Source organism: Plectropomus leopardus, chromosome 13, assembly GCF_026936395.1.
Source record: "Plectropomus leopardus strain MGB_pleo_1.0 chromosome 13, ASM2693639v1, whole genome shotgun sequence".
NCBI classification, from domain to species: Eukaryota; Metazoa; Chordata; class Actinopteri; order Perciformes; family Serranidae; genus Plectropomus; species Plectropomus leopardus.
Window position 1 is genome coordinate 4,751,187 of NC_142188.1, and position 26,963 is coordinate 4,778,149.

General features: G+C 38.5%; 3 protein-coding genes across 3 annotated transcripts in view; all 3 read right to left on the reverse strand.

Moving 5' to 3' along the window:
• Positions 1-1,259: 1,259 nt before the first annotated feature.
• LOC121954922 (high-affinity choline transporter 1-like) lies at positions 1,260-10,154 on the reverse strand. The gene is made up of 8 exons (XM_042502668.2): positions 9,965-10,154; positions 8,328-8,441; positions 6,420-6,575; positions 6,034-6,182; positions 4,427-4,570; positions 3,085-3,238; positions 2,589-2,806; positions 1,260-1,811 (listed from the first exon to the last, which is right to left on the reverse strand). Exons 1-8 carry the CDS (start codon positions 10,146-10,148, stop codon positions 1,260-1,262), a joined length of 1,671 nt encoding a protein of 556 aa, XP_042358602.1. The 5' UTR covers positions 10,149-10,154.
• Positions 10,155-14,445: 4,291 nt separating this feature from the next.
• LOC148187631 (uncharacterized) lies at positions 14,446-18,103 on the reverse strand. Its single transcript, XM_088086867.1, has 2 exons — positions 17,854-18,103; positions 14,446-15,688 (listed from the first exon to the last, which is right to left on the reverse strand). Exons 1-2 carry the CDS (start codon positions 17,962-17,964, stop codon positions 15,209-15,211), a joined length of 591 nt encoding a protein of 196 aa, XP_087942993.1. The 5' UTR covers positions 17,965-18,103; the 3' UTR covers positions 14,446-15,208.
• An 881-nt stretch (positions 18,104-18,984) lies between these two features.
• arfgef3 (ARFGEF family member 3) overlaps positions 18,985-26,963 on the reverse strand; it is a 59,894-nt gene continuing 51,915 nt past the window's right edge. The window contains exon 41 of the mRNA XM_088086422.1: positions 18,985-26,761. Coding sequence (XP_087942548.1) covers positions 26,570-26,761 — 192 coding nt within the window. The 3' untranslated portion in view covers positions 18,985-26,569. The remainder of the gene's footprint in view (positions 26,762-26,963) is intronic.

Genomic DNA, 26,963 nt, shown 5'->3' on the forward strand with positions numbered 1-26,963 from the left:
TGCAAAAAAATCTTTCCGGTGAAAAGGTTATATTTTGAATTAAACATTAATTCTGTCACTACACATATTTTGCAGCGCAGAAATGTCTTCTTTTGGCATATTTTTGTTTGACAACTCGCATCACCAAAGCCATTGAGAGAAATTTAAGAGCATGCACTTAGTTTTTAGGTCTTTTCAGCTTTATGCCGTTTAAAACAATTGTTGTTTGTTACAAAAATTCTTCAAAAAGTAACCAAATGTAATAAGTTATATTACTTTAATTTAATTACTAAAATAGTTATGTGACTAATTATATTTTAACTAATAATCTGTAACCTTTTACAATTATCCAACACTGTGGGCAACTTTAACATCTTCACCGTAAAGTCTAAATTATTGACTTAATACACGAATGACAGGTAGAAATCAAATGACCTTCTCTGTATGTTTTCAAGTATTTTGGCACTTTTAGCATCTATCTATCTATCTATCTATACACATACATATATATATATATATATATATATATATATATATATATATATATATATATATATATATATATATATATATATATACAGAAGTTTATATGTTGTCATCATATTTTCTGTATGCTTTTTTGTGTTCCTTATAACACTGTTAAATATAAACTTTCTAAAAGATTTTTTCAATACACCTACTGCATCTCTGTGCAGTGTATACTAATTGTTATTTTTACCACTTTGTGTATTTCAAATTTTGCAAAATTAGTATTAGTATTACCCAAACTGGCAGCATGGCTTTTGGGACGGCAATTTCTGTTGGTCTTCCACTTTGGTGCAGACTTAAATCTTAAAAACTATTGGATGGATAGCCAGGAAGATTTGCATCGATATCCATGGTCTCCAGATAATGAGTCATCCTGACTTTTTTTTTTTTGTGAATTGTGGTGACAACAAAACAAGTGAAAACAGGTAAAATAACATAGAAACAGTAAAGAGACAAAGAGGACAAGACGATATCAAAAACTGCTGCGTCCATGACCAAAACCTGTTTATTCTAATCCAAGAGGTTTTCTTCGGTAAAATAAATAAGAAAAAAATATGCACACTAAATATTTTTCTTTCTAGCTTTACCCATAAGACACCATGACATTCATCTTCCACTTCCTCCAAAAACATGAAATCCATTGTTTTACCATGTTATTTTCAATAACGTCTTAATGAGCTATATGTTGTTGGAGAGGTAATCATGTGTTTAGTGTCCTGTTATTGATACAGTATGATTTATTTCAGCAAATTTCAACATGTTGATTCCAACATTGGATCTGTGACATCTTCACACACAAGGTGTGAGCTGTTAATTTCATTCCCGCTGACACCATTTACTGGAATTTGTGTTCGTGGCTGGTGTTTGACTTTAACCTGAAACACGTCCCACTTCTCAGGTACAAGTCCTTTGTTGAAGAGCACAGATGCCAGGAAGGACACCAGCAATATGGTGGCAAAAGAAAAGACCATACAGATTGTCTTGATAGGAGAATACTGAACATAAACACCATCTTCAAGAATGCATCCTGGGAAATGGATGGCAGGTGGTAGCCCTAACAAGGGCTCTCCACACAAAAGTCTGAAAAGAAACCCCACCAGGAAGCCTACAGTGGAACCGTAACCGTTGGATACATTGAAAAAAAGCACACAGACCAGCTGCGGGAACATCAAAATGTAGGCGATTTCTCCACCCAGGACCCAGAAAGCCATGACGCCTGTGTGCAGGAAGGTGAGCGCTGTGCCGGCCAGGCCGAATATAACCACAGCAATACGAATCACCCAGCGGATCTCGTTCTCTGATGCCTACAATGAAAAGCAATGAGAGGAAAACTGTATGGTAAGCAGCAGCAGACTGAGATATAATGCTTCTATTTTCTCAAACTTCTCTTATTCTTTGCCTATTTTAAAACAGTTTTCTAACTGTTCCAGCTGAGGACAGAATCATGGAAAAACCCCGAGCTCCTACAAGACTCCCACTCAAGGCCCTTTGCTGCATGTTGTCCCCACTTTCTCTCCCCCTTTCACACTGTTGATCTGCCCTGTCTAATAAAAGGCTAAAAAAAGAAAATTCAAGAAAATTACCTGAAAATTTGCAATAAAAGAAAACTGAAACAAAACAAAAAAATAATATATGTATAAATTCTAAGAATTTTCTATCTTCATCTCTGTTTTAAAAAAACAACATTTCTTTCACTGCCCTCTGTTCATGTTTTGAGAAAATCAAACCAATGTTCTCAGGTTTTAAAGGTTATAATGCTTCTACTGAAAATTAGTAAAACAAACAAAAAAGTGCTTAAAATAATAACGTAAATAATAATTATGTGATTCTAAATATGGGTTAATATGTAATTATGATAACTGTAAATATAACTTTTTACCTGTCTTTTTTCCCTAGACATTCTTCCCAAACTATTTTAAAACTATTTTCTAAATCTACTAATTTCCTGCACTTCATGTAACATTTCTTTCTAAGTTTCCCTTTTTTCTTTAAGTGGCTGCACCTGACAGTTCAAATGGCCATTAGTGCACCAGTGTTATGATCCATCAGTTGGCCTTCCACTTTCTGCTCCCCACCTTTACCTCAGTCCTCAGGATCTTCTTGTAGATGTTTGAGGAGAAGATGGAGGCCGCAGACAGCAGGGCAGAGTCAGTTGAGGACATGACAGCAGCAGCCACAGCTCCGATGCCGATAACAGAGATGTAGGGCGGAGTTAGGTGCTGCAGGCAGAGTGGCAAGATCAAACCCGTCTGACCTCGTTCAAACGGAGACGGAGAGCCATAGGAGGTCAGGTTCCAGTCTAACAAACAGAAGATGAAAAACATTTAAGATAATTCAGACAAGATGTTATATAAGAGTGTCAGGAGTACCTATTGCCATATGCTGTTGTGTTTTTCTCAAACTCATGTTGGAAGAGCTGCATTGCAGCAAAGCATATGATGATGGTTACAGCTACCTCCACAATGCTCAATGCAAGAGTTCTTATAATAGCACCTATTTTCTATTTTGTCAGTTTTGGACAAAATATGTCTCAAATTTAAATTTCATGTTGAAAGATATTTAACACATCTGCTTTACCTGTTGATGCAGCCACTGCCCCAATGAGGACAGGAGGAATTCCAAATGTGGGGATGAGAAACGCTGCGGCGTAACATCGCAGCTTGGCTGTGGCTGAGGAGGAGGCCGACAATGTCCTCTGATGAAAGTCCTGAAAACCCAGGTCTCCTACACTCTTTAATGGAAACACAAATGATCACAAGGCAAGACAGATTTACTGTATATTACGAGGTAAACAACATAAAATAAAATCCTCACATCAGCAGCCAACGTGTTTTTAAGTTCAAATTTAGTCATCACTGTTTGCAGTTATTGTTTTTTTATTATTGTTATTAAGAAGAAAAGGGGTCTGTTAACATAAACAAATGCTTTCACAGTGTACAATTGGACATGTCAGAACAGGAGATGCACAGGTGTAATAAATATTATTACTGCCTATTATTGCTGCCGCAAAACATATTTACATAGAAAAAGAGTCTCAAGAAAAAGTCTTTAACAAATCAAGTGTACATTACATTGAGAGTATTTTCACTACTTTATGTTTTTGTCAGACAGCCATTTTCCAGTGGAAAAGTTGTTTTCTATCTATGCTCTCTTCAAACTCCTTTGACAAAACCAGTAATTTTCAGCTCACTGAACAAAGGAGCTGCCGGTCTATTGCTGCTTCAATCAGTTAGTTTGTGTTACTGTGTGAATTTGATGAATCCAAACTAACCATTTTAAATGCCAAAGTCACACAATAACACAAAATAAATGATCAAAGCAGCAGTAGCTCAGCAGCTCCTGTGTTCAGCGCTGTTAGATCACTGTTTTTCTCAACAGTCTAGCTTTAAAGAAAGCAATGCAATGGCTTCATTTTCCCAGTGGAAATCACTGTCTGACAGTAAGATAAAGCAGGAAAAATACTGTCTTTAAAGCATTCATTTAAAGTGATGACAGTTTTAGGTGGGTCTTTTTTAGGTGGCTAAAGTGCATTTTAATTGCTGACCCTGTCTACAACAGTACATTAGCTTCCATGTCCATGTTATCACAAGAGGGGAAGTCGCATAGCATCACAAGAAAAGTTGCATTAGGGAAGGAAACGTCTGCATCTCGCCATTGCATTTTATCGTCATTTAAAAAATATCCCTTAAATTTTGTGCAAATCTGTAATGGAAACCCACCTACTGATCTGTTCATGTCTGCCCAGTTACCTGCATTTGTGTTTAGTTTCCTTGCTGGCTCTTACACACCTGTTTGATACTTTCAATTTGTAAATCACCTTTCTCTACTGCTGCAAACTCACTTGAGATATGAGCTCTTTTTAGTGCCCATGTATCAGCCTTGATTAGTCTCAAAGCATCAACTGCTGTCATTACCCTACCAGGAGCAAGAAGATATCAATCCACCTCCAGGCTCTGTCTGCAGTCAGGGTGCCGACCCAGGGAGCCTGGAAGGTGTGGTTGAAAGATGTGGTGGTGATGTCAACAGAGGTGGGACTCAGGAGGAGGAAGGGGACACATAGCCACTGGGGAAAAAGAGATACACCATAGATACACGTTTAGAAGAGCTTGTTTCCATTGCCCTCTCTCATACAATTTTATCAGGGTAAAAATGTTAAAGCATGTTACTAATTTCATGTGCAAATGTTAGTTTAATCATCACAGACAATATTGCTCAGCTCATGAAAAAACTTGTATAGTGTTCTCTAGCTGTGGCTAGATTTCTTAAGTCTAATAAAATAACCCCCTAATGACGTCACAGTGATATCACCAGAGTTATCTCAGCCTGGCATACATTTTAAAAAGAAATCCTGCCCGGAAAGATGTTTTTGTACTGCACGATGGGAAATCTTTTTGGAGCTCGACACATACAGGAGATAATAGTCAGGCTATCTTGGCCTCTGCTTCTTTGATTTTGACCCTTCTTTTTTAAATTTTTTTTTTGTGAATCCCCCAAATTAATAGATGTGTAACTCTTAATTGAAAGATTGTCCCAGCATTACCAGAGGGGGAAATGTTAAATTACTGTACCAGAAGCTTAAAATCATTATATTTTGAGGGAAATTATTGAACATGAGTCATAACGAAGTTTACGCTTTTGCAGCACTAGTTCTTAGCACAGGCACAGCCCTCTACTGGACTATATTGGTAATACTGTCCTCCAGTCACCAGCAAGCAGTCACCCAGTGACATTTGCATTAACGTAGCCAGCCAATCAGGATGTGCCTACCCGAATACGTGCAAAGCCTTCTGTATAGCCTACTGTATATTGTGCCCCAGGGATGACATTTTCTCTGTAGGCAAACCCAGAAATTAACGTCGCCCTGGTTCCCTCATCAAAAAGCCTATGGGATTTTTCCATTTGGATTATGGATCATTGCAGAAAATAATCTCTGTGATACATTTTGTTTAGCAAGTTAATCTTCACAAATGATCACTTGTAGGATTAAGCCTAAATGCAGTCATCAGAAGAAAAAAGCTATTGCTAGGCTAAAACATAATACACTATGGTTGCATCACTTCTACTATCAGACTGTAAAGCCATGTTTGGAGTGATCATGTCCTGTAGTCTCATTTAGCCACTTGTTAGCAACCATATTTATGATGCAGAACAAAATGTAAAAGTTTCTTCAGCCAAGCCACAGACCCTATTTTCAGACATCCAACCAAAAGCACATTCAAATTACTAATTGACTTTGAGACGTGGGAACAAGAGGTGCTGAAATGCAATTGGATTTCCAGGTCTTAGGACTCATCACTTGGGCTCTCTATGGGACATGCATGCAGCATGATAGCATTTGCTCATTAAGCTCTATAAAATACCAAGTGCTGCTGAGACTGATGGGGATGTCGTTAGTTTTGCAGCTAATGATGACTGGGACATACAATTGAAACAACAGAGAACAGGATCATGTTTTGACTTAAAAATGAATCCCCATTGGAATCAATTGTAACTGCTGTGAATCCAAACTAACTGAGATGTGGTTACCGAAATGACAAAAATGAGAGTGAGCTGTATGATGTCGGTGTAGGCCACAGAGTAGAGACCTCCCAGCAGCGTGTAGGTGATGGCCACTGCAGCAGAAATCCAGATGCACACAGCATAGGACAAATCCAGGATCACAGTCATGGTTACTCCTATGAAACACATATGCAGTTGCCATGCACACTTAAACACGTAGCACACATACATTAAGACGCATTCAAGTACTTAATAACATTTCATATATCAGCCAACCAGAAAGCAAACTAAGAATAAAAAGTGCTGCAGCATTTGGGCTGAGGAAGTTCACATACACACATACAGGAAAGGCACAGTATGTACACAGAGACACGAGTTAAAACAAATCAAGATGTTGGTAGATAAATTGTTACCCAAGCTTATCAGCGTTGATGTAACCCAAATAATTTCTGACAACAGAGGTGCCACGGACAGAAGTCCAGTCAGTCTGTTTCCATACTTGATCTGGAAAGGGTCCATCATGGTCACATACTTCCTGTTTCTCATTGGCTCAGCAAAGAAAAGGCCACCTAGAAAAAACAAAAGCACAGGGACTGCAGTTCTTATTCCTCTGCACCATTGAAGTTCTGGGTACTTATTCACAAAGCTTCCAAGAGCTGCTTCTAGAGTTGACGAAATTCAAAGTTCTTCAAATTATGACGTTTTCTATGAATTACCCCTTACAGTTCAGGCTCAATTCTGATAAAGATAAAAGGCTTTAGAGTTTTTTAAGCTTTGTGTTGGGAAGACAAGGAGGTCGGAGAAATTTTCTCCAAACGCTGAATGAAACCGAGTTAATGAAATGCTATAGTTTAGATGGTGCTGGGATAATGTTTGTCAATCTCATTGGAAATACATTCACATCTCCCACCCAACAAAATAACGCTCTGATGCCAGAAACACAACACTAAGACGTTTGGAAACTGGAAAAATGCAACAGTTCAGCAGTGATGACTTGGGTCTGTCACAAGCCTCCATCAGCAAAATGATCATACGAACAATCAAAGTGCTTCCACTGTCTCATTTCGTGACATGGTTCATTTAATTTACATCTGGTTTCCACGCCTTTCAGGCTCACATAAAGATGCATCTATGACAACCACTCACACCTTTTAAAGAATGCATCATGCTTAGCAACAGGGTTACCAACGGCTCTAAGTTCATTTCTGTCCATACCTTGCCCCGAGTCGCTTAATGAATTTTCCTGTACTCCTTGCTAGAAATGTTTCCTTGCTAGAAAAGTTCTGAGCTCTATGAGAGTACTCTCAGAGTGTTTGTGAATACAGCCCCTGGTCCCACTGAGAATCAACACCCAGCTTTGCAGGTTAAGGACTCTCACACTCTTTTCCCACCAATAAACTCTGGTTCTTGAACCACTTTCATTCAGCACTCTAGTAACCTTGACACTATGTAGGGAAGTGTGAGCAAAATCATTCAAAATCAAAATCATAATTATGGTTACATCGTTGGAGGGTGTTGCACAAGGTGCAACATATGTAAACAGTAGTAGCAAGATGGCGGACCAAATTGAGCTTTTGTTCTGTTTTTATAGATATTTGTTTTAATACTTAAACAGCATGAGCCAGCTAATGATGAGACCACTGCATGACCCTTTTCTCCCGATGATTTCTCACTTGACTTCTCCATTGTTGCCTTCACCATACTCTCTTTCAAACCTGTAGAATATCTAACTAACAGAAGATGAAACTATAACCAATTTTTTGTGGTTCTGAACCAATTTATTTTAGGGTTCAGAAACCGTAACAGAACTTCTTCAATGTTGGTGGAAGAGGGGTATCAGAATATACTCAAAAAGTTTGTGAGTACAGACCCAGATCTTTCAGAAATCCTGTTGAAACAGCATTTTAAGGGTGCATATACATACAGTGAGGATTGTTTCGCCCAAACAATGTGTGCGATATCCAGTCGTATGCATAGTACTTCCCAAACACATGCATTTTCACAAAAACCTTAAACACTTTTGCAGAAGAGTATCACACATGGACAAAGTAAGAGTTTGGAAATGGATGTTTTGATGCAATTGTGCTGTTGTTTTAACACAGTCCACCTAATCTTTCAAACATCAAGAATGGTAGCTGCTTTCGGATTCTTCGTTCACCTTGGAGGCATGTGGGAAAAACAAAATGTTCTTCCCCTGTATCACGGGTTGAGTAAGTGAGTGAGTGAAGTATTCCTTCAAGTGTTGGTTAAAATGAAAGTCCTTGACGCATCATTTAAAGTGTAAGAAACTTAAAAATACGAGTTTCAAAAGAGGATCTTACCAAGAATGAAGGCCAACGTTGCTGCCAATGGCATCACAGCCCAAATCAGCCCTAACTTTGGATCGTACACCGTCTCCGCTGTACCGATGATGAAGGTCCCGCCAACCCAGGTAGCTGCATGATGCACAAAGTTAACACAAACTTATAACAAATTATTATTACAGTAGACTTTGTAAATGTCCAAAGAAAATGTTAAAACCCAAGAGATAATAAATGTTATTTATTTATGTTATGTCAACTGATAAGAGTGTGTTCACAGCTATAGTTTGTGTCTTCAGTCTTATCTGTGGAGCAAAAATGTGATGCACTGACATGACCTATATACAAACTACAACCTCAACTAAGGTCACATGTGGCTCAAAGGACAGAGTGGCTGTGACCACTCATACTGCCACATAAAAAATAATTTTAAATATTAGTTATCTGACAGCTGGAGTGTTGAGTATCTCATTTCAGTCGTTCCCTTGTATACTGTAAAACATCCTAATAACTACTCATAAACAAGCACAGTTCATTCAGTTTTATCCCAAAGGTGTAACAACATGATAACAACAGTTGTTGGCCCACTATAAGGGAGATCCACATTCATGGCAAATCTGAAAGACAAACGGACACCATCATCTATTGTTATATAAGAATAGTCAGTCTTCTGATCAGCGGGAAAGAACCCTTAACTAGAAAACTTAGCCTCACACTTCAAGATTGCAAAGTCATCCAAAGAATACACAAAATATTGTTGTCGCGTAGTATGCTAATTGGCAAATAACGGCATCAGTAATGTAAGAGTTAAAATAAAATAGTTAGTTAAACAGCTGATACTGTACAGGAAACTACGCTAGAACCAATTCTGAGTGATTATTGAAAAAAAAATCAGGCTGGTTTATTGAACTGTTATTAATTAATTAATTCATGCATCCATCAAATCAAGTTTACTTATACAGCAAATTAAAAAAATACAACCACAGTTTATCAAAGTGCCGTACAAATGAAAGTTAATGGCACTCAAATAGTAGCTAAAGTTTAAAAAGGAACAATAACAACAAAAGTAGGCTTACATTATATGTGTATGTATTATATGTACAACACTATATGTACATATGATGTACTATATATGTGCATTTACTCAAGTACTGTACTTAAGTACAAATTTGAGGTACTTGTACTTTACGTGAGTATTCTTTAAATGATACTTCTACTCCATCTCATTTCAAAACATGTGCTTTCTTCTTCAACCAGTAGTTTATAGTACAGCTTGAATCATTAGTCAGTTGATCAATTTGCTGACTGACTGAGAATGAAGTGACAACTATGTTTGAATTTGTTTTCTAATTCATGCAGACTTTTTAAAAAAAAATTGTAACAGAGTATTTTCACAGTTTAGTATTTGTACACTTATTAAGAAAATAATCTAAATACTTCCTCCAGCACTGCATGTATGTTATATATATTCCTTCATTATTCATTTGCAAATACAAACAAATGTAAATATAGTAGTACAATTTGTTAATTATCAATCAGAAAAAAAGGTCTGAAAGTAAAAGAATGACAATACTCTATAAAATGCATTTTTGTTTTTTTTGACAGCTGGTCATAAACCTGCAATTTGCAGCTGCGGAGCTGCAGAAAAACACACTCACCAGTTGTAGTGAAGATTCCCACAACCAAGCTGATCTCTCTGTTCCCCAGCAGAGCCATGTCTGCATGGTTTGCCTGCGTCCTGTTCTCATCCCTTTTGGATTTGAAGGAGGCCCAGATGCCTATCCCCAGCACCAGCAGGTAGAATATAATGGTGGCTATGAGTCCCGGCACATTGAGAGCCATCCTGACTGTCTGGAGCTACAGAGCACACAGTGCAGAGGACCCACAGGCTGCAGGCAGGTTTCTTCTGGCACTGGTTCAGCCTGAATGACTTGAGTGAGGGGAGTGGCTGCGAGAGAAGCCTCAGGCTGCAGGCTGCAGGCTGTAGCATTCACAAGCTGTGTTTTCCCTGGAAAAGTTAGATTTATGACAACAGGGTGGAGAAGACAGTTTGATTACCATTCCATTTTTATTCTTTTTTTACTTTAACTTAAAAAAAAAAAAAAAAAAAAATTCAGGTTATTTCTTTGTACTTGCTAAGGCTTGCTATTTTCGGGTTTTGTCTTGTTTTTCATTGCCTTCGTTCCATGTCAATTTTCTATGGTTTCAAAGGGTTACAATCACATGATTGAGTGATACCTATACATTTTCTTAGGTGTTCTAACCCCAAAATGTAGTTGACCATTACAGAAATAAATTGTGCTTGTGCAGTCACACACTGCATGTTTAAATCTCAAAAATAGAAAGTTTTAGATCCTGTTTTATTTTGTTTTAATAGCTATAAATAAATTAGCTGTGAATAAACACAGTAAATTAATTAAGGTTGAAAATATGAGCTTGATATGCGTTTCTCTACTTTCTCACTGCAAAGAAGACTCAGTGGTCCAGAATGGGCTGATTGAAACAGAAGCCTTGCAGCAGAAATAGTAAGCTGACACTCGTGCTGCTGTTGGCCTGAGGCTTGTGTTTGCATCCCCCTCCCCTCTAATGTAGCCTGTTATTACTGTCTTACACCAGCATAGCCTGTTTTCAATGCGTACCTGGAATACACGTGCCGTAATGTAGGGTGATATTTCCTTATAACCTTCCTTATTTTACACTACTTTGATTGTTAGTTACACGGGCGAATAGTGAGACAAGGGACATTTTAGGCAATACATGGTTAGATACTCCACTCAAGTTTGTTCTGTACTACAGCTGATCATAATAATATTGCACAGTTTGATATAGGGCCAAAAAAAGCTATGTAATTGCACCAGTATAGAATTAGAAAAAAACAATGATAAAGACAAGATGGATAAAATTAAAATAATAGCAATGTTCTTGCACAAGGATAAAAGTGAAATAAAATAACAATAATAGGAAATTTATAATAGCATCTATTACACAAGGATAAAATAAGTCAAAAGTATCGTAGCTATTGCACCGGTATAAAAAATAGCAGGTAATGACACAATAAATAATAAAATTATAATAAATGCACACCAAGAAGATAAAACAACTACTGTTAGAAATGTTTAAATTGCTATATTTAAAAAAAAAAAAAAAAAAATGAGCAGGTTGCTTGTTATGTAGAGCTATGAAAGTTGGAAATTGGAAGCAGGACTGTGCTACGTAGGTCACTTCTTCAGGTAGCTTTCTGGTAAGTTTTTTTTTGTGGCTTCTGACAGGACAACATCTTCATCACTGTGCTCTCTACAGGGCTTCAATTGTATTTTGGATTTTCATTTGGATGGAGATTTTTTACAACACTACTTCTGCTTTGCTTTTTTTTAAATAAAGAAGGTGAAATCCCATTTATAAAGACCTTGGTGGAAGAATACAACAAATATAATTACTATTCTATGTTAAATCTCCAGTGTAAAAACAATGCAGAAGCAACATTTTTCAGTGACACTGAAATGAAAGTGCTTAAATGTTTTGTAATTCTAAGGCTTGCTTGTGGCTCTGCTTGTAGTATGCAAAACAAAGTATTAACCTGTAATTAGTATTTAGGCATGACTTGACAAACAAAGATGGCATCCTTACCATTTTCAGAGAATGATAGAGTATCAGTAGCTTCTGTCATGCATGAAAAAAGGGTGTGCATCCTATTTACTTTGATGTTTTTGATGTGGGTTTAATCAGGTTTAATGAAGTCCACCTGATCGGTATCTGGAGCACTGTGCTGGCAGTAATTATATATTATTAGGCCTATACATCAGTATTTAAAACACATGTAAAAGTCATACGTTCTTGGCTGTTGTGGCTTCAAACTTTATTTTGTCCATTTTTAAAATAGATTTTAATAAAGATTGTTTTAAGGTTTTTCTCTTTGCTTCGTTAGTCAGCCCTGTCTATTAAAGCACTTTTGGCTACATCTTTACAAGAAAGGTATGATAAAGATGAAAAAAAAGTTATTATTACCTTTTGTGTGTTTTTGATAGCATTGCAATGCAATCTTTGTCTACAAACACACATCTAACTATAAAGCAAGCAATCTCTGTATGTAACTTACGTGAGGGAACCGCTCATCCAACACGTTCCGCTTTGCAGTAGACTTCCATGTCTTCATGTTACGCTTCAAGCATCCTTCTGCGTATGCTATTTATGTTCTGGGATGCCGTCACTGTGATGACAACTCAAGCACACGGTGAAATTATGCTGCACGTGGTTATGTTTACACATCATGAGCACATGGCAAACAATTCCAGGAAGTCTACAAAAACACATTCAGGCACGGATGGTTAGGATTAGGGAATAATGCACATGGTAAAGTGTAAAAAAACCCATCACATTCAGATCAGAAGTGAACGCTGGACTCCTGAATGAAAGTCCGGGGTTTGTTTGTTGCATCTGTCTGCGCTAAAGGTGTCCTTGCACTCCTTATATTACTTCATTACTGGCAGCATTTCAACCTGACGCTGTCCTGCCACGTTTCATGCAGATGTTACAGGTTTTGTTCAGCCATGCTCTTCAGTTACATAACAGGTGCATATATATGTAGATTTTATTTTTATGCAGGCAGCATGTAATAACAGCGTGACCACTTTTATCTCACCTGACGCCATCCAGCAGTGTTTCACGCAGACATCAAAGGTGGCACATAATCCCTGTCAGTGCTATGGTATGTATTTGACAATGTTGAATGAGAACAGACTGGTTGCCTAGTGATAGCTTAGTGATTAGGGGGCCCTAGGCAAACAATGTTTTATTTACTTTAAATCCTATCTTTATTTGGAAAATGCCGGCCATGGCAGTGGCAGAAGTATTTCTCAAAACTTTTGTTTGTATGAGTGGTTCTCGAATAAAGCTGCAAGCAGCAGTACCACAGGCTGAGCACGTGTTGTAATGAAATGGTAAAAGTACTTAGAGTAGAAGGAAACGCCCAATAGACACCTAAAGTTTTATCTTATTTATTTTGTATTCAAACTGTTGAGTGACAGTTTCTGTCCACCTCTGCTGACTATGAAGACAAACCAGACAGACCTGATAAAGATTTAGGCTATAGATCAGGTGTAGCGGTAGTTGATGAGGTGTGTTTACAACACGTTAGGTAACTGGATAGGAAGTAGTTTAATCTCCTATGTGGCTTTTTGGGTGATAGGTGATCATACTGTAAACATCCACAAAAAGAGGTCGGTATACCTCATATACCCTCCACTACACTTGTACAGTGCAAATTGGATTAGCGCCATTTTGGACTTTTGGGTTTTGAGCAGCCCGTTTTCATTCCAAAGCTGTCTAATACAGCCGCTTTTACAGTGCTTTCGGCATAAGATCCCAATGCCAAAAGCCATTCTCACGTCCATATTATATGTCGCTGGACGTCATCAACTGAGAACATGGCCAAACAGAACCATTCAGTGTCATGTCATGCCGCCACACGGCCGGCCACAGAGTGATAGGTGGAGGGTTTGCAGGTGAGAATGCGGCTGGACAGAAGCTGTCGTGTCTGCATGATACATCTTTGGACAGAGCTGCTGGTAACAACATAATATAAGAAGCATAAAGATTCCTATAGGCCAGGCAGGATGGGCAGTGGATGGATCCAACAAACCCTGGATTTTGATGCAAGTCTGGTGTTTTTTCCTACACCTTGCCATGTGCCTCTTGCCTATACCTAACCATCCATGAAAGCGCGTGTGTTTGCTGATGCCCCGGCGGTGGATGCCATGTGCTTTCCTTGCCTAAACATAACTACGTGCAGCGACATCCCACCATGGGCTTGTGCTATCATTCGAACGTAAATAGAAAATGCAGAAGGATACCTAGAATGTAATATGAAGACTTGAAAGGTCACTGCAACGCCGCTATATGTGACGACTTGGGACGAAAACTACTGAACGCGAGCCATTCTGAACGCCAAAGGTATCGTTATTCAATAGCCACAATACTGTGCAATCTGCATTTACTTTATCGTGACAACTTAAAGGAAACTTGTCTTGTTACTTGCTTCCTCAACACTATTTTGGCCTTTCTTGTGACATGTGAGAGATTAAATACTGCTAAAAAACTAAATAACTGCTGAACAACTAACAGAGAGAGAGAACTGTAGAAATCAGAATTCTCCACTTTATTGTCAATCATTGTTTCCAGGGGTCAAAGACAACAATGAATGTACAGTAAATATCACACAGCAAAAATGAATACAAACATCAATATTACAAAACCTCTAAAAGGATGCTACAGCTGTGTTACAGATAAAATACATATTTTTAGAGTAAAAAATTAAAACGATTTCAGTTCAGATGTACATTTTTTACAATCCTAGGCGCAAACAAAACAATCAAATGAGTGACAGTGCTTTTCATGGTTATGTATGAACACTGATGTAAAAAGGTGTGTTGATAACAGTCGATTCCGCACCTTCTTCGGTCCTTTAAACATTGTAAATTCTGCAGGATGGTGCAGGGGCAGCCGGGTACAGACGGAGCTTTTCATCGACTGTCCTGTAACTGGAATATGATCCCTGCAATAGACCATCGTTGGCAAGAGAAAGACGTGAAAATCGTCATTCCGTCTCCGAGTCACAAGCTTTCAGCAACTCTGTTAAAAGGAGGATCAATGATGATGTTGTCCTGTGGGAGGTTTGAAGACTGATAACTCGTCTCAGTAAAAATCCAAAAATCTTTACAGATCTACAGAGAGGTGTTGCAGCAGAACAGGGCTGAATGAATCTTGAATCTTGAATTCTTGTCTTTTTTCATGTCAAAATCTAGAGATTGAAGATAAGAGGGTTTGATGAAGTTTTCCTCAACAGGAAATCGTGTTGAATGGAAATGTTTTCGTCCTCTTTCTCGTCTTTTGTATTGTGCCTCATTTCAGTCCTTGATTTCATCCTCTATAACTGCCTTTTCATTCTGCCTCATCGCTTCTTCCTCCTCATCTCTTAAGCCTGTCTCTGGTCCGGGACTCGGCGGCAGCAGCTCCACGTCCTTGGAGCTGCTTGTGCTGGCAGCTCTGGCAATCCTGGTGAGCGTCTGCTCGTATGGCGAAGGCAGGTAGACCATGAGGAACACGCCGTCCGTCACATCCTGCTCGGAGCTGGAGCTGGGGAGCTGGTGCTGCCCTCTACTGCGACGGATTGAGGAGAGCAGCTCGCAGTTCCTCTCCGGATCCTGCAGGTCCTCCAGCGCAATCACATTGGCCAATCCCAGTTTGCCGTTGAGGCCAAAGCTATGCCTGCGTCGCCAGATCAGAAGGCCGAGGACACTGACAAGGAGGAGGAGGAAGGAGACGCTTGCTATGGCAATGTAGGTGATGGATCCTGCACTGATGATGGCCTCACCGGAGCTCGAGCCCTGTGAATCAGGCACAGAAAGATTAGATTTAATCTTCACATCATATCAACCCTCATATATGACATTTAAACAGGCATAACTAGTCTAATGGCTGGAGTGGAACTTGGACAGGAAAATATTTATATATGAACACCACCATGCTGTGTGTCCACAGTATTGCTGATTTAGATTTTTGATATGTTGTGCTGTTGTTAGAGGAAAGTGAGATAGGTGCGAAAACAGAGAAACTTCAGAAAATTTACATTTAGTACTAAAGGGAAACTAGATAATATATCTAGATAGATATCTAAATAACATCTGGCCAACAGAATGCTGTCAGTCACAGACATGTGTTTGGCCTTTTTATATGAATTAACCCTTTAAAAGCTGATTGATTTGATTTGATTGAATGTCTTTCAAAATAATAGTTAAAGGAAATTAGCAACTTGCAAGAAATGGCGCACAAATGGCAAGAAATTCATACAAAGGTGACAAGAATATGACCTGAAAATGAATTAAGGAAAAAGGAAAATTAAAAAAAACAACTAGGTAATAATGTCCAGAAAACTATATTTAGAATGATACCTGTATTTTAAAAATTATGTTACAGAAAAAATGTATACACATAGCATAGCACATACATTTTAACAACTGTTCAGGTCAGCTTTTTTTTTTTAACTTTTAATATTTTGCTTTTTTAGGTGGTTTTCTTTATTGCTGATCTGATCTGGGCCATATCTTGTCAAGTTGCTCATTGCCTTCTAACAATGTTTCTAAAGAAATTTAACCGATTGGCTCATGTTTTAAAGGGTTAATTCTTACCATAAAAACTGTTGCTCTGAGCTTTGATCACCTAGTCACTAAAACTAGGTATAAACACAAGTATATAAGTAATATTTTTACTCTTTCAGAAGATAGGGAAATTCTGTAGGGAAACTGACAAACTGTTGTTTTTTTTTTCACTTTTAAAGTCAGGCTTGAAATGTTATCTCCACTAAGGATATCACATTGGGAATTTGAGGTTTAGATGTTCAACAGTTTCCTTTCAACACAGCTGGTCACATGGATTGTAATTTAGTATGTTTTAAATCTTATAAAGTAGAGTTATTGCAGAGATTTTACTTAATTATTTATTTTATTGCCTCAATAGCATGTAGTAGGTTTTCCTCAGCAACATCACGGAAAACAGCCTTTCCATACCACACTTTTACTTAAGTAAACAACATTTAATTATGCAGTTCTCAGTTAATACAATGGAGAACAAATAAAGAAAAGTCACATTTATATGGGGTTAAAGTAAAAAAAAAAACAAAAAACAAAACTGCACCATGGGACTTGCTTTTTACTCTTCATCACACTGATTACCCACAGCATTCAAAAACCAGTTAAGTACATCACTTGCCATTTGGCATACATTGTTATATAACTCTATTGGCCAAATTCCAAAATGCAGTAATTTTTCTGGAGGTCACATGCATGTGCAGGCTCACATTTTCATCTTGTAGTTTTCTCTATTCTGCTTTTATCTCTTATAATCTTTAGAGGCTGCAACATGCAAACTTTGTAACTTTAATGCTGTAAAAACTAGTAATATTTTAGAGTTTTTGTTGGACTACTTCTCTGCTGCATCTTCTTTTAAAGCCTTTTTTCATATTTTAAAGATCAAATGATAAATAAAGGCTGATTTACCCTTTCATATCGGTTGGACATTAGCTTCTTGTGCTATGTTCAGACACCTTTCCTGAGGTATTTAACCCTTGAGCAAATTGGTTTGATTTCTTTCAAAAACATTTGGAAAAAGGTAATAACCAACTTGGCAAGAAATATCTAACAATTGCAAGAAATTAGTGAAAAGTGATGAAGAAAACGCTCTTCAAAACACTAAGAGAATGATAATAAAACTACATGGATAATAATTCAAATTATATATTGTATCTTTGTATCTTTAAAAAAAAAAACAAAAAACTTTTTTGCTTATTTTTTTGGTAATTCTGTCATAACTTTTTAACTAATTTCTTGTATATTTTGGGCCATGTGTTGTGAAGTTGTGCTTTGCTTTCTCCCTATGCTAAAAAATAAATCAAACCAATTTGTTTATCTTTAAAAGGAAAAAAAAAAACATAAAATGACTATAATAGCAATCATTAGTCCCACGTTACACACCTATTAGATATGGATAAACTCACCGGTGCCTGTCTGTCGGTGGAGGGAAGAGCCGAGGGTCCAGGGGACCAGTCCAAAGAGTCCCGTCCTGCTGGTCCAAACTTCATCCAGCTGCTCTCCAACAGAGACCGCATGGTGGATGGTTTGAGGATCTGAAGCCCAGCCGGGGCCAGGGGCTACAGGGCGCCAGGAGAGCTCAGAGGAGGTATGGTAGAGAGAGAGACGGAGAGGGACGAGTCCGCTGTGAGCTCAGAGGGACTCTGTCTGCACAGCAGAAGTGATCATCCTGAAATAATGATTGTGAGGGGGAGGAGGGAGGAGGGAGGAGGGAGAAACGAGGGCAGCAGACAGCCCGTGTGTCCAGTTGAGAGTAGACACGTCACTGGTCCTGATGGGAGGATTTACTGCTGGGTGTGTGTGAATGAGACAGGGATGGAGCGAGCATGTGATTGCTCGGCAAAGCAGGGGAACTAATATTCCATTTTGACATTTGATCAGTTAAAAAAAAGTTGTTCATTTTTTAACACAACTGATCTTTAATCCCTGACTGCCAAATTCATATTTCCATGTCAAGCTAAATCCTCCCTTATCGTGGTCTCCAAATTCTAAGGAAATGAGGGTAAATAACGACCTCACCTGGACAGGGGAGGCATGGGAATACCAACACATGCTCATAAAAAAATAGAGTGTTAGTAAGTGTTTTACAAAATGACGCATATGACAGTTACAAAAATGATGCCCAAAAACAATAATAAGAAACTAGTAAAAAAGAAGCAGAAAATTACCTGAAAATAAGACCCTTCGCCCCAAAAAAGAAACAAAACAAACAATAATAAAAAAGACCTTGAGAAAGAGATAAAAAATGTAAAACATTTTAATTTTAAATATATATAATTACTTTTTCTGGACATTAAACTCCCTGTTTTTTTTTGTTTTTGTTTTTTTAATCTCCCACAGCTAGTTTTCATAACTTTTCTTGTCAAGCTGGTCATTATGTTTTTTCTTGTGTTTTTGAAATAAATCAAACTGATTTTTTCATTTTTCAGAGGTAAGTCACAGAAGTCTGAATGCAGCCCAGGAAGACTGATATTGATCCACTTGTTAAGGTATTTCATTTATTATCATAGACATGAAACCACATGATGACAAGCGTGTGAGATAAACTGCTTTTATTGTTCAACACACAGACAGGCAGACAGGCCTCCCGAAAAAGCGCTTTGAAAAACACATAGCAGGTACACAACTGTAAGACTGAGCTCAGGAGGAAAGGGGAAAAAGCCAGAGCAGGTCAGAAACCTGACGAGGAGAGATTACAGGTGCTTTTCTTTGATATCAAAAGCAGAAAAAAATACACTTTTAGAAATCACAGTCACAACATGAGCTGACCTGCTGATGTCGGCCCAGTCTGAAGTCAGCGAAGGAAGCAAACAGTCAAACTAACCACCTGATGAGTGTGCAGAAAGCCAGCAACCTTCTGCACATTCACCTGCAGGGATACTGATACATTATACATTTGTACAGTTTTGCCCAAAACAGCCAATCCCTGTCTCTTTAAACCATCAGTGTATGTTTTCCATACAGACACAAACAATACGTAAAGCATTTCCAGTAAAATACAATTAGTCTGAGTCATCCACAGATGTGGATGACTCAGACAAATTGTATTTTATTGTGACTCAGACAAACCTGTTCTGTGCCGCTGGTATGGTCATCACGCCTCCCTCTCATACATTATTATATTGTTGCACTTACCTAACCTAATGAAAGTCAACAATCTCATGTTACTGTCAGTGCTTCAAGTCCGAGTAAGTTCAAGTGCGTGATCCAGTTTTTCTGGTTAACAACATAAGTGAAGTTTCAAAGGAGGAACAGCGGTAACAGAAGTGAATGTTGTGAAGCTCAGCAATGTGGAAACATAAAATCCTTTACGATAAGGCAACAAGCACGCGTAGTTTACCTTGAGACCTGTTGGGCGATATGCCTACTAAGTAACATGTTACAAACGAAATCATATGCATCTCTCTGAACTAGTATACATTTCATTAAAATTACTGCTGCCTCGCCACCTCAGAATTATAAGGTTATATTTGCGTTCTTGGTGGTTTTTATATATTGAGCTTCAAAGTTTTGCACTCCAAATAACATAAACAAACCTTTTTGTTTTTAAAAACAAAAACTCCAACAATGCATATAACTTCAATAAGCACCATACACAATGTTAGTAAGTTGTCACAGAATAACAACATCAGAAAATCTCAATTTTGACAAAAATGTTTGATAGAACCTTATCATTCTAATGCGACAATTTATATTTTAGCTGCATGTTTAAGCTCAGATTCAAGGAGTAGTGATTTGATTTGTCACTTCCATAAAACTGCGGGGATGGAAACACATTTTAAGACCCAGACGCACCAAAATGACATAAAATAATTAGCAGCAATAAGCCGACTGATGTGTAGCCTCACGTTGCCTGTGTCTTGGCCAAAAAGTTGCACATGACAATAACTACAATCAGTGCCTAACCAGCCTGTGCAGTGCACACCAGGCTGTCAGTCAAAAAGGGAAATCTGACGACCGCCTTGAAGCTAGTAAGCCAGTTAGCACATTAACAACACAATCCATTGTTGAAAAAACAAAGCATAGTCACCGCTCAACGCAATACAAACCATCAGGAAATGTTTCTGCTAAAGAGCTCAATGGCTTACGAAAAAACAGTCTTACCTTATATCACAAGTTTGTTTCAATCTCACTGTCTCTTCACTCTCTTTGTTTGCTTTCTTTACTTCCGTTTCTCTTGTTGAGCACTGAGCTAATCTGCCAATCAGAGTGATTTCAATCACCACCAAACTCTGCCAATCTCCAACGCCTATTAAACATGCTGAATAAGCAGGAGGAAAAAGCCAACAAGTGCTGATAATGGACAACGGTACAGGACAACACTGCAGCGACAGTGCAACAGACGCTCTTCAACATCATAATATTGACTGAGCGCCAACCGTCAGATTGGTGTGTCAGGGCCTTTATAGGCCCAGTGTTTAGGATTTAGTGGAATAAAGCGGTGAGGTGGCAGAACAGAAACTTCTCCTATGTGCCAAGTCCTATCCAGAGCCAGTGCTTAATTAGTCCTACTCCTTATGTAGATATGAACGGCTCATTTTAAAGTAACAAAAAAACAAATCTTATCTTGTCAGTGCCAAATCTTATTTTCAGGTGATTATACACAAAATATAACATAGTCAGGAATATAAATTCCATTTAAGTTAATAGATGGCCCTTAATCCTACACAATGAACCTTTAAAAACTGTCAATCAAAGCAACGGAAACCAGGATATCCTGATTTTTATTCCTTGGTATGTGTCAATCTCCAAAACCGCTGAATCCGACATTTTCCCCGATGCAACATTTTTGATAACTTGGCTGTAAAGTCTAAGCATGTCCTTTAAGCTCACGTGTAGCACCTGTTATTTCTCTGGTTCTATATGTTCTTGTGACGTTCTCTGTCGTGTGAGCGTCTATCTTAGAAACTGTGTTAAACGTCTGGGTCACGGACTATATATTTTCTCCATCAGTGTCACACAACCGGACAACGTAGTCAAAGCTGCTTTGCTTTCACTCCTACGCTCTCAGACGGGCAGACAGATGCTCAGCCCCCTGCAACGATCAGACTGTTCATCAAATCACTCATACACCTACTGAGTGCTATAAAACTAGTTTAGTAATTTGCCGCAAAAACCTTTAACTATTCTTCCTTTTATTCAGCAAATTCGTCTTTTAAAGATAAACTTGCAATCTGTCTGAGCTGTCAGCAAAGCAAGTATACTGGGTCACACTATTCAATCTGCTCAGAGTACCAATAATCCCTCAACTGCACAATAAGACACTAAACTATGGATGATTTTACAGTGAATTATTGGTAGAAATGTGATTACAGTGTCCCAGCACACAACAGAAGAAGGAGCTTTTACACTGGCGAATCAGAAAAGCAATAAGAGCTTAAAATCTAGCCAAGACTTTGTCATAAAATCTTTGTGGTGATGGAACACGCGATAATGGACGGATTTGGAGCATCTCTTCAGTGCTGAAGTATACCCAAGTGCATCAAATCTGCTTAGAGTGCAGATGAAGTTTGTGCCTGAGATGATCTTCAGCGTGCCACAAGTTCTACATTCATGATTCAATCTCGTCTTAATCGCTCTGCTATTGCACCTTAGTCGTAAAACTCAGAAATGTAGGCAAGACAGTCTACATCTTTAACATAAAAGACATGGAAACAGAAACAATATCAGAGAGACTGAACGCAGGACAATCATCAGAGTGAGTGAGTGAATAAAAAACAGGCGAAATCAACAAACTGTCATTGCATGACATCGACACATTAGTCGACTGCTTTTTGATGGAAACGCTGGCATGGACTTAACACCAAGTAAATCCTTCCCTTCACTGCTGCTGATCACACTAACGGTCGACAACATCTGTCCACTCGCTGCTCGCTTTCAAACAGCAGGGAACACGCACAAATGGGGACGGGTCAGGGACACTGGGAGGGGCTGAGGGACAACAGAGACAGGACAGGACAGAGCGGCGAGACGTACTAATACTGTTTGTCATTTACTGGACCGTCGGAAATCATTACTTTCTGGGCGCAAAAGTGAATTAAAGATTTGTGGGAATTGGGGCAAGAGTCTTCATCCCTTTTTTTTTTTTTTTTTTTTAAATTCAGTCATCCTCTTCAGTGCGGCAGCAACTCTATAGGTTCAGAGGAAAAAAGGAAATAAAAGTACAATTTGTAACAGTTCCATGTTTTGCTTTTGCAACTGCACATGCTGGCTCAATAGAAAAACACACTTATGTGGTAGATGCTTACAGAGTAACACTCATTTTTCAAGAAATATCTCACCAATATAAAAGGGGTCCTGACATAAAACTAGGCCATGCATGCAGAAGACAGTCAAAATACTTTTGAAATTGGTGCTACATGTCCGGAGAAAACAGAAAAAGGACTGCGGCATTTACTTTTGCTCAACAGGTAGAAAACCTACAACTACCAGAATACACTGCGCTGTATCAAACCAACAAGTGCTCCCGCAGATGGGTGACGTAAGATGGACTGGTCCGTGTCAAACAATGGCTGCAGATGGGTAAACAATCTTGTATTCCAATTAATATATCATTTAATATGCAGAGTAAAACAATTCTGGTATGTACAGTATTTGGCATATCTCCTTACCGTGACTGGGGTCAACACTTTCATTATTTTACTTTCTTAAATAGAATTTTGCCTCAAATACACATGTACTTGAAACAACTGCTTGTTTGGCAGTTGCCTAATTTTATCTTATTCGGTCATGTGGTTGTCACATTGCCCAAATTAATATTTGAAGGCTTCTGTAACAAAGACAGAGGTGAAATGTAAATTGAAACTTTGGCTTTGAAAGATCTCTTCAGAAATCTCTGGCTGATTTCAAAGATACTACAGTACGTACAGTGCACGTCTGTCAAAATTCATCATCCAAAGACACACTTTGTTGGCATTCTGGCCTTAGCTGGCCGACAACTTTCTAGCTGTTGTGTAATGGCACAACTGCTTTGGTGATATTTGACTGTTTGGAGCTCCATATCCAGCCAACAAAGACGAACTTAGTGAGTGGCGGAGGAAGCGAGAAAGCAGTGAGTGCAAATTAAAGGAACAAAGAGAAGTTGACAAACTGGGTAAAACAAAAAAAAAATAAAGTAAAGCCAATGTTCTTAGGAGCTTCAGATGATGCCCCTCCCTCCCCGACCTGCAGTGCACGCCTGCCCTCAATATGGGCTGAGCTGCTGAAGCTAGCATCACTTCAACACGCTCTTCTTTCATTCATTCATAATCTGTCCTAAAATGCTCACAGGCATGAATGGAGGTCAGTACAGACTCAGCTTGAGTGTTGTGCTGTGTCATGTCTTGTGTTTTTTTTTTTAACTGTCTGATTTTTGGGTGTAATCATACCGGCACTTGTATTGTATGATCTAAACATACTTGATAACATCAGAGGGACTCAGGGGAAAGTTGTTGCATTATTATTTTGAGAGACAAAAGTCAACAACCTAAAGACTGCAGATATCTGCAGAGTCATCGATTGACTAACATACAAAAGGACAAATGGAAAACTTACTGATGATTTTGCTATTGTCACCAGAGCTTTATCTTAAAGTGACTTCTTTTAAATCACTTCTTAAAACCCATTTTTATAGACTTGCTTTTAAGTGATGTCTCTTTATTATTTGTCTTTTAATTTATTTTTAAAATTTTAACATATCTTTTATTGCCTTGATCCTGCTTATAATTAAAAAAATTAATAAAAAAATAAAAATAATATATAAATATAAATTCTGTTTATCACCTTTATTTTACTATTGTATTTCATCTCTGCCAATATATCCCTCTAAACCCTACACACTGGACCCTCAAATAAATCCAACCATTGGTTTGGTAATTTGGACGGGATATTTAACGCTTTTCTGACATTTCACAGACAAAAAGACAAATCAGTTGACCAAAAAAGAGCAATCAAAGATGCAAAAACTGTATTTGGTCACTGGCTTACAAAAGAGGTGGATATTTAGATACTGAGGATGGGAAATGGATGATGATGTTGTGAACATGTGATGCATTTCTTTATGTTTAAGCAGCTCAAACTGCTCTGGTTTAAAAATCTAACTAATCTAAAGCAGATTCAGCACCAGCAGCCTCTTTGGAAATCTAACCCCTAACCTGACAGTAACACAGTGCCTTGCCCATGTCATTGAGTATGAGTATGTACTGCAATAACTGGTAAAATATAAAAAAAACAACTCTAAAAACAATTCTGAAAATTCCAATATGACACATCAGTTATTTAAATAATGAATAACATATATACACATAAACAGCAAAAAATAAAGTGTTGTATATCATAACCATTCAACATTAAATTACACACACAGTTTTTGGTTAAAATAAATACTTGATGGCTCCTTTTTAGTAAAACACTCAATCCAGAAGGTTTAAGAGTGAGAGTATTCAGCAGAAGGTGGATAAGAGAATGAGACCGCATGGTATTTAAAGCTTGATAAAGCAAATGCATGGCAGCAGCAGACACGTATATACAGTACAATCAATTGCAAAATGTGTGTGTGCACAGGTGAGGTTGGGACTTAATGAAAATATAGCGAGCAAACTGTAAACAGCATGCATCCAAGAAAAAGCAACAAAAATTGGTAGGTCACCCAAAGGTCACCATCACTCTCATAACCAGGAGACATAATGGCGCCAGTTTGTAAAAAAGAAAATAAAGAAATAAAATAAAGTTTATAGACACCCTGTAGAGTTTCTGACCACGTGTTGTTTGTCTCCGTTCTGTTTGAATCTCATGCTCTACTAGCACTTGCATGTATGCACACATGCACAAGTGTGATGCAATATTTAATGAATTAATAATTCTCTTGTGTGCAGACGGCAGTAATGCAAATGTTTAGTGTATGGAAGGCAGAAAGCATGCAGATGTTGAGCATCTGAAACATCAGACAAACTCTTGTTTTTTGCAATTGAAGTGACCACCAGTTCAATGCTCTGAATGTAAATACAGCTGTTTGTTTTTGAGAAATCTCGACAGAGTCCCTTTAAAAAGTGTTGATGCAGTCAAAGAAAAAGTGTTCAAGTGAACTACAATAATCATAATTGATGGCATATATGTATGTACACATTTATATCTGCATCCACATTGAGGTGAGGCAATAATTCTATGTAATCATTTGTCACCTTTGTGGAAGGATGTTGTGACAAAACTATGAGCATTTCTGCAAATCAGCAAGAAATGATAAGCAAATCATATTTAAAATCGACACAGTGGATGTGTTTGTGGGTGTGTGTGTGTGTGTGTGTGTGTGTGTGTGTGGGAAGGATGAACAACAACTAAAGAACAAGAGGCAGAGCGGGCACATTCATTTTTCAAATTCACTTCGATTTTACACAAAGAGTCCTTCAAACCAACTACATCAGTATTCTTGACGCATCCTTTATCAGCCAATCAAATCCTCCATTTTTAAAGGAGCTGCATGTGACATTCAGAGCATATCTATGATTCAGTCTGTGGCGGGATTGTCTGCACACACTTCTCAACATGGAGGTGGTGTAGCCAGTGGCTAGCAGCAAACAGTGCTACCTCCATAAACACGGGGGAACCGGAAGGCGAGCACTTTGCTTTCATGAAGATGTCGTCCCAATATCAACGGTAACTGCCATACGAGCGCAGTGCAGAGCGGCGGCGGTTAGCTAGCCAGTGGGACTCACATGCACTAACATGCACCGGGGGCCGGACCGTCGACCACAATAATGAACAGAGAAGCTCAGATGCCTTCATTCTCTGGTCAGGACGCCGATACTCAACTACCTGCACATAACGATTAGTGGTCTGCTGCTAATTTAATGATCTGAATGTCACATACAGATCTTTAAAAGTCACCATTTTAGTGCCACAAATCCACGAGATGACATCAGTTTTTTCATCGCCCAGTTGCGACAATTCAACAGTATGTGACATTATGATGTCACAGTCTGCCTTTGCATTGCATCATCAGCCAATCAAACCTTTCATCAATCTATAGCACAGCGGCGCCGTCCCACGACAGCATCAACCAAAGTTAATCCACCTTTCACCTGTTTATGTCCTTCGCTGACAGACAGACTGCGCTCTTCGTCCAGCGCTTTTGCATTTCTTCCAGTGTCACACAATGATGTCATAGAGTCTTCCAACACGGCCCAGCCACTCACGCAGCGCCTGGCGGACCCGGGCATCAGTCACGTGGCAGGACAGCTGGCTGAGGCAGGGGTAGAGCGCCGGCTGGAGCGCCAGGAACGAGGAATCTGGCAGGAGGAGGACCTGATTGAGGAGAGTCAGGACCATGTTGGTCCACGCCTGCAAGTGGAGGAAAACAGTTTCAATTTTAGCATTTTCACAGCTGGAAACACAAACAGACATTTGTCTTACATGTATTGTTGTGGCAAACTGGTCCCAACCTCGGCCAGAAAAATGGTCTGTTTATAAGGATATTTAGAAATCTCTGCGGTTTGATTTTAAATACCGTCAAAAATACAGACCCTCATCTTTCTATTAACTT

Bases quoted from the DNA above. Each gene is read 5' to 3' on its own strand.
- LOC148187631 (XM_088086867.1), bottom strand. From the start codon at position 17,964: ATGCGGTCTCTGTTGGAGAGCAGCTGGATGAAGTTTGGACCAGCAGGA. The intron at 15,689-17,853 runs GTGAGTTTATCC...CCTGATTCACAG, and splicing joins CCACCGACAGACAGGCACCG to GGCTCGAGCTCCGGTGAGGC.
- LOC121954922 (XM_042502668.2), bottom strand. From the start codon at position 10,148: ATGGCTCTCAATGTGCCGGGACTCATAGCCACCATTATATTCTACCTG. The intron at 8,442-9,964 runs GTGAGTGTGTTT...TGCATCATGCAG, and splicing joins GGGAATCTTCACTACAACTG to CTACCTGGGTTGGCGGGACC. The intron at 6,183-6,419 runs GTAACAATTTAT...TGTGTTTCATAG, and splicing joins ATCAACGCTGATAAGCTTGG to GAGTAACCATGACTGTGATC.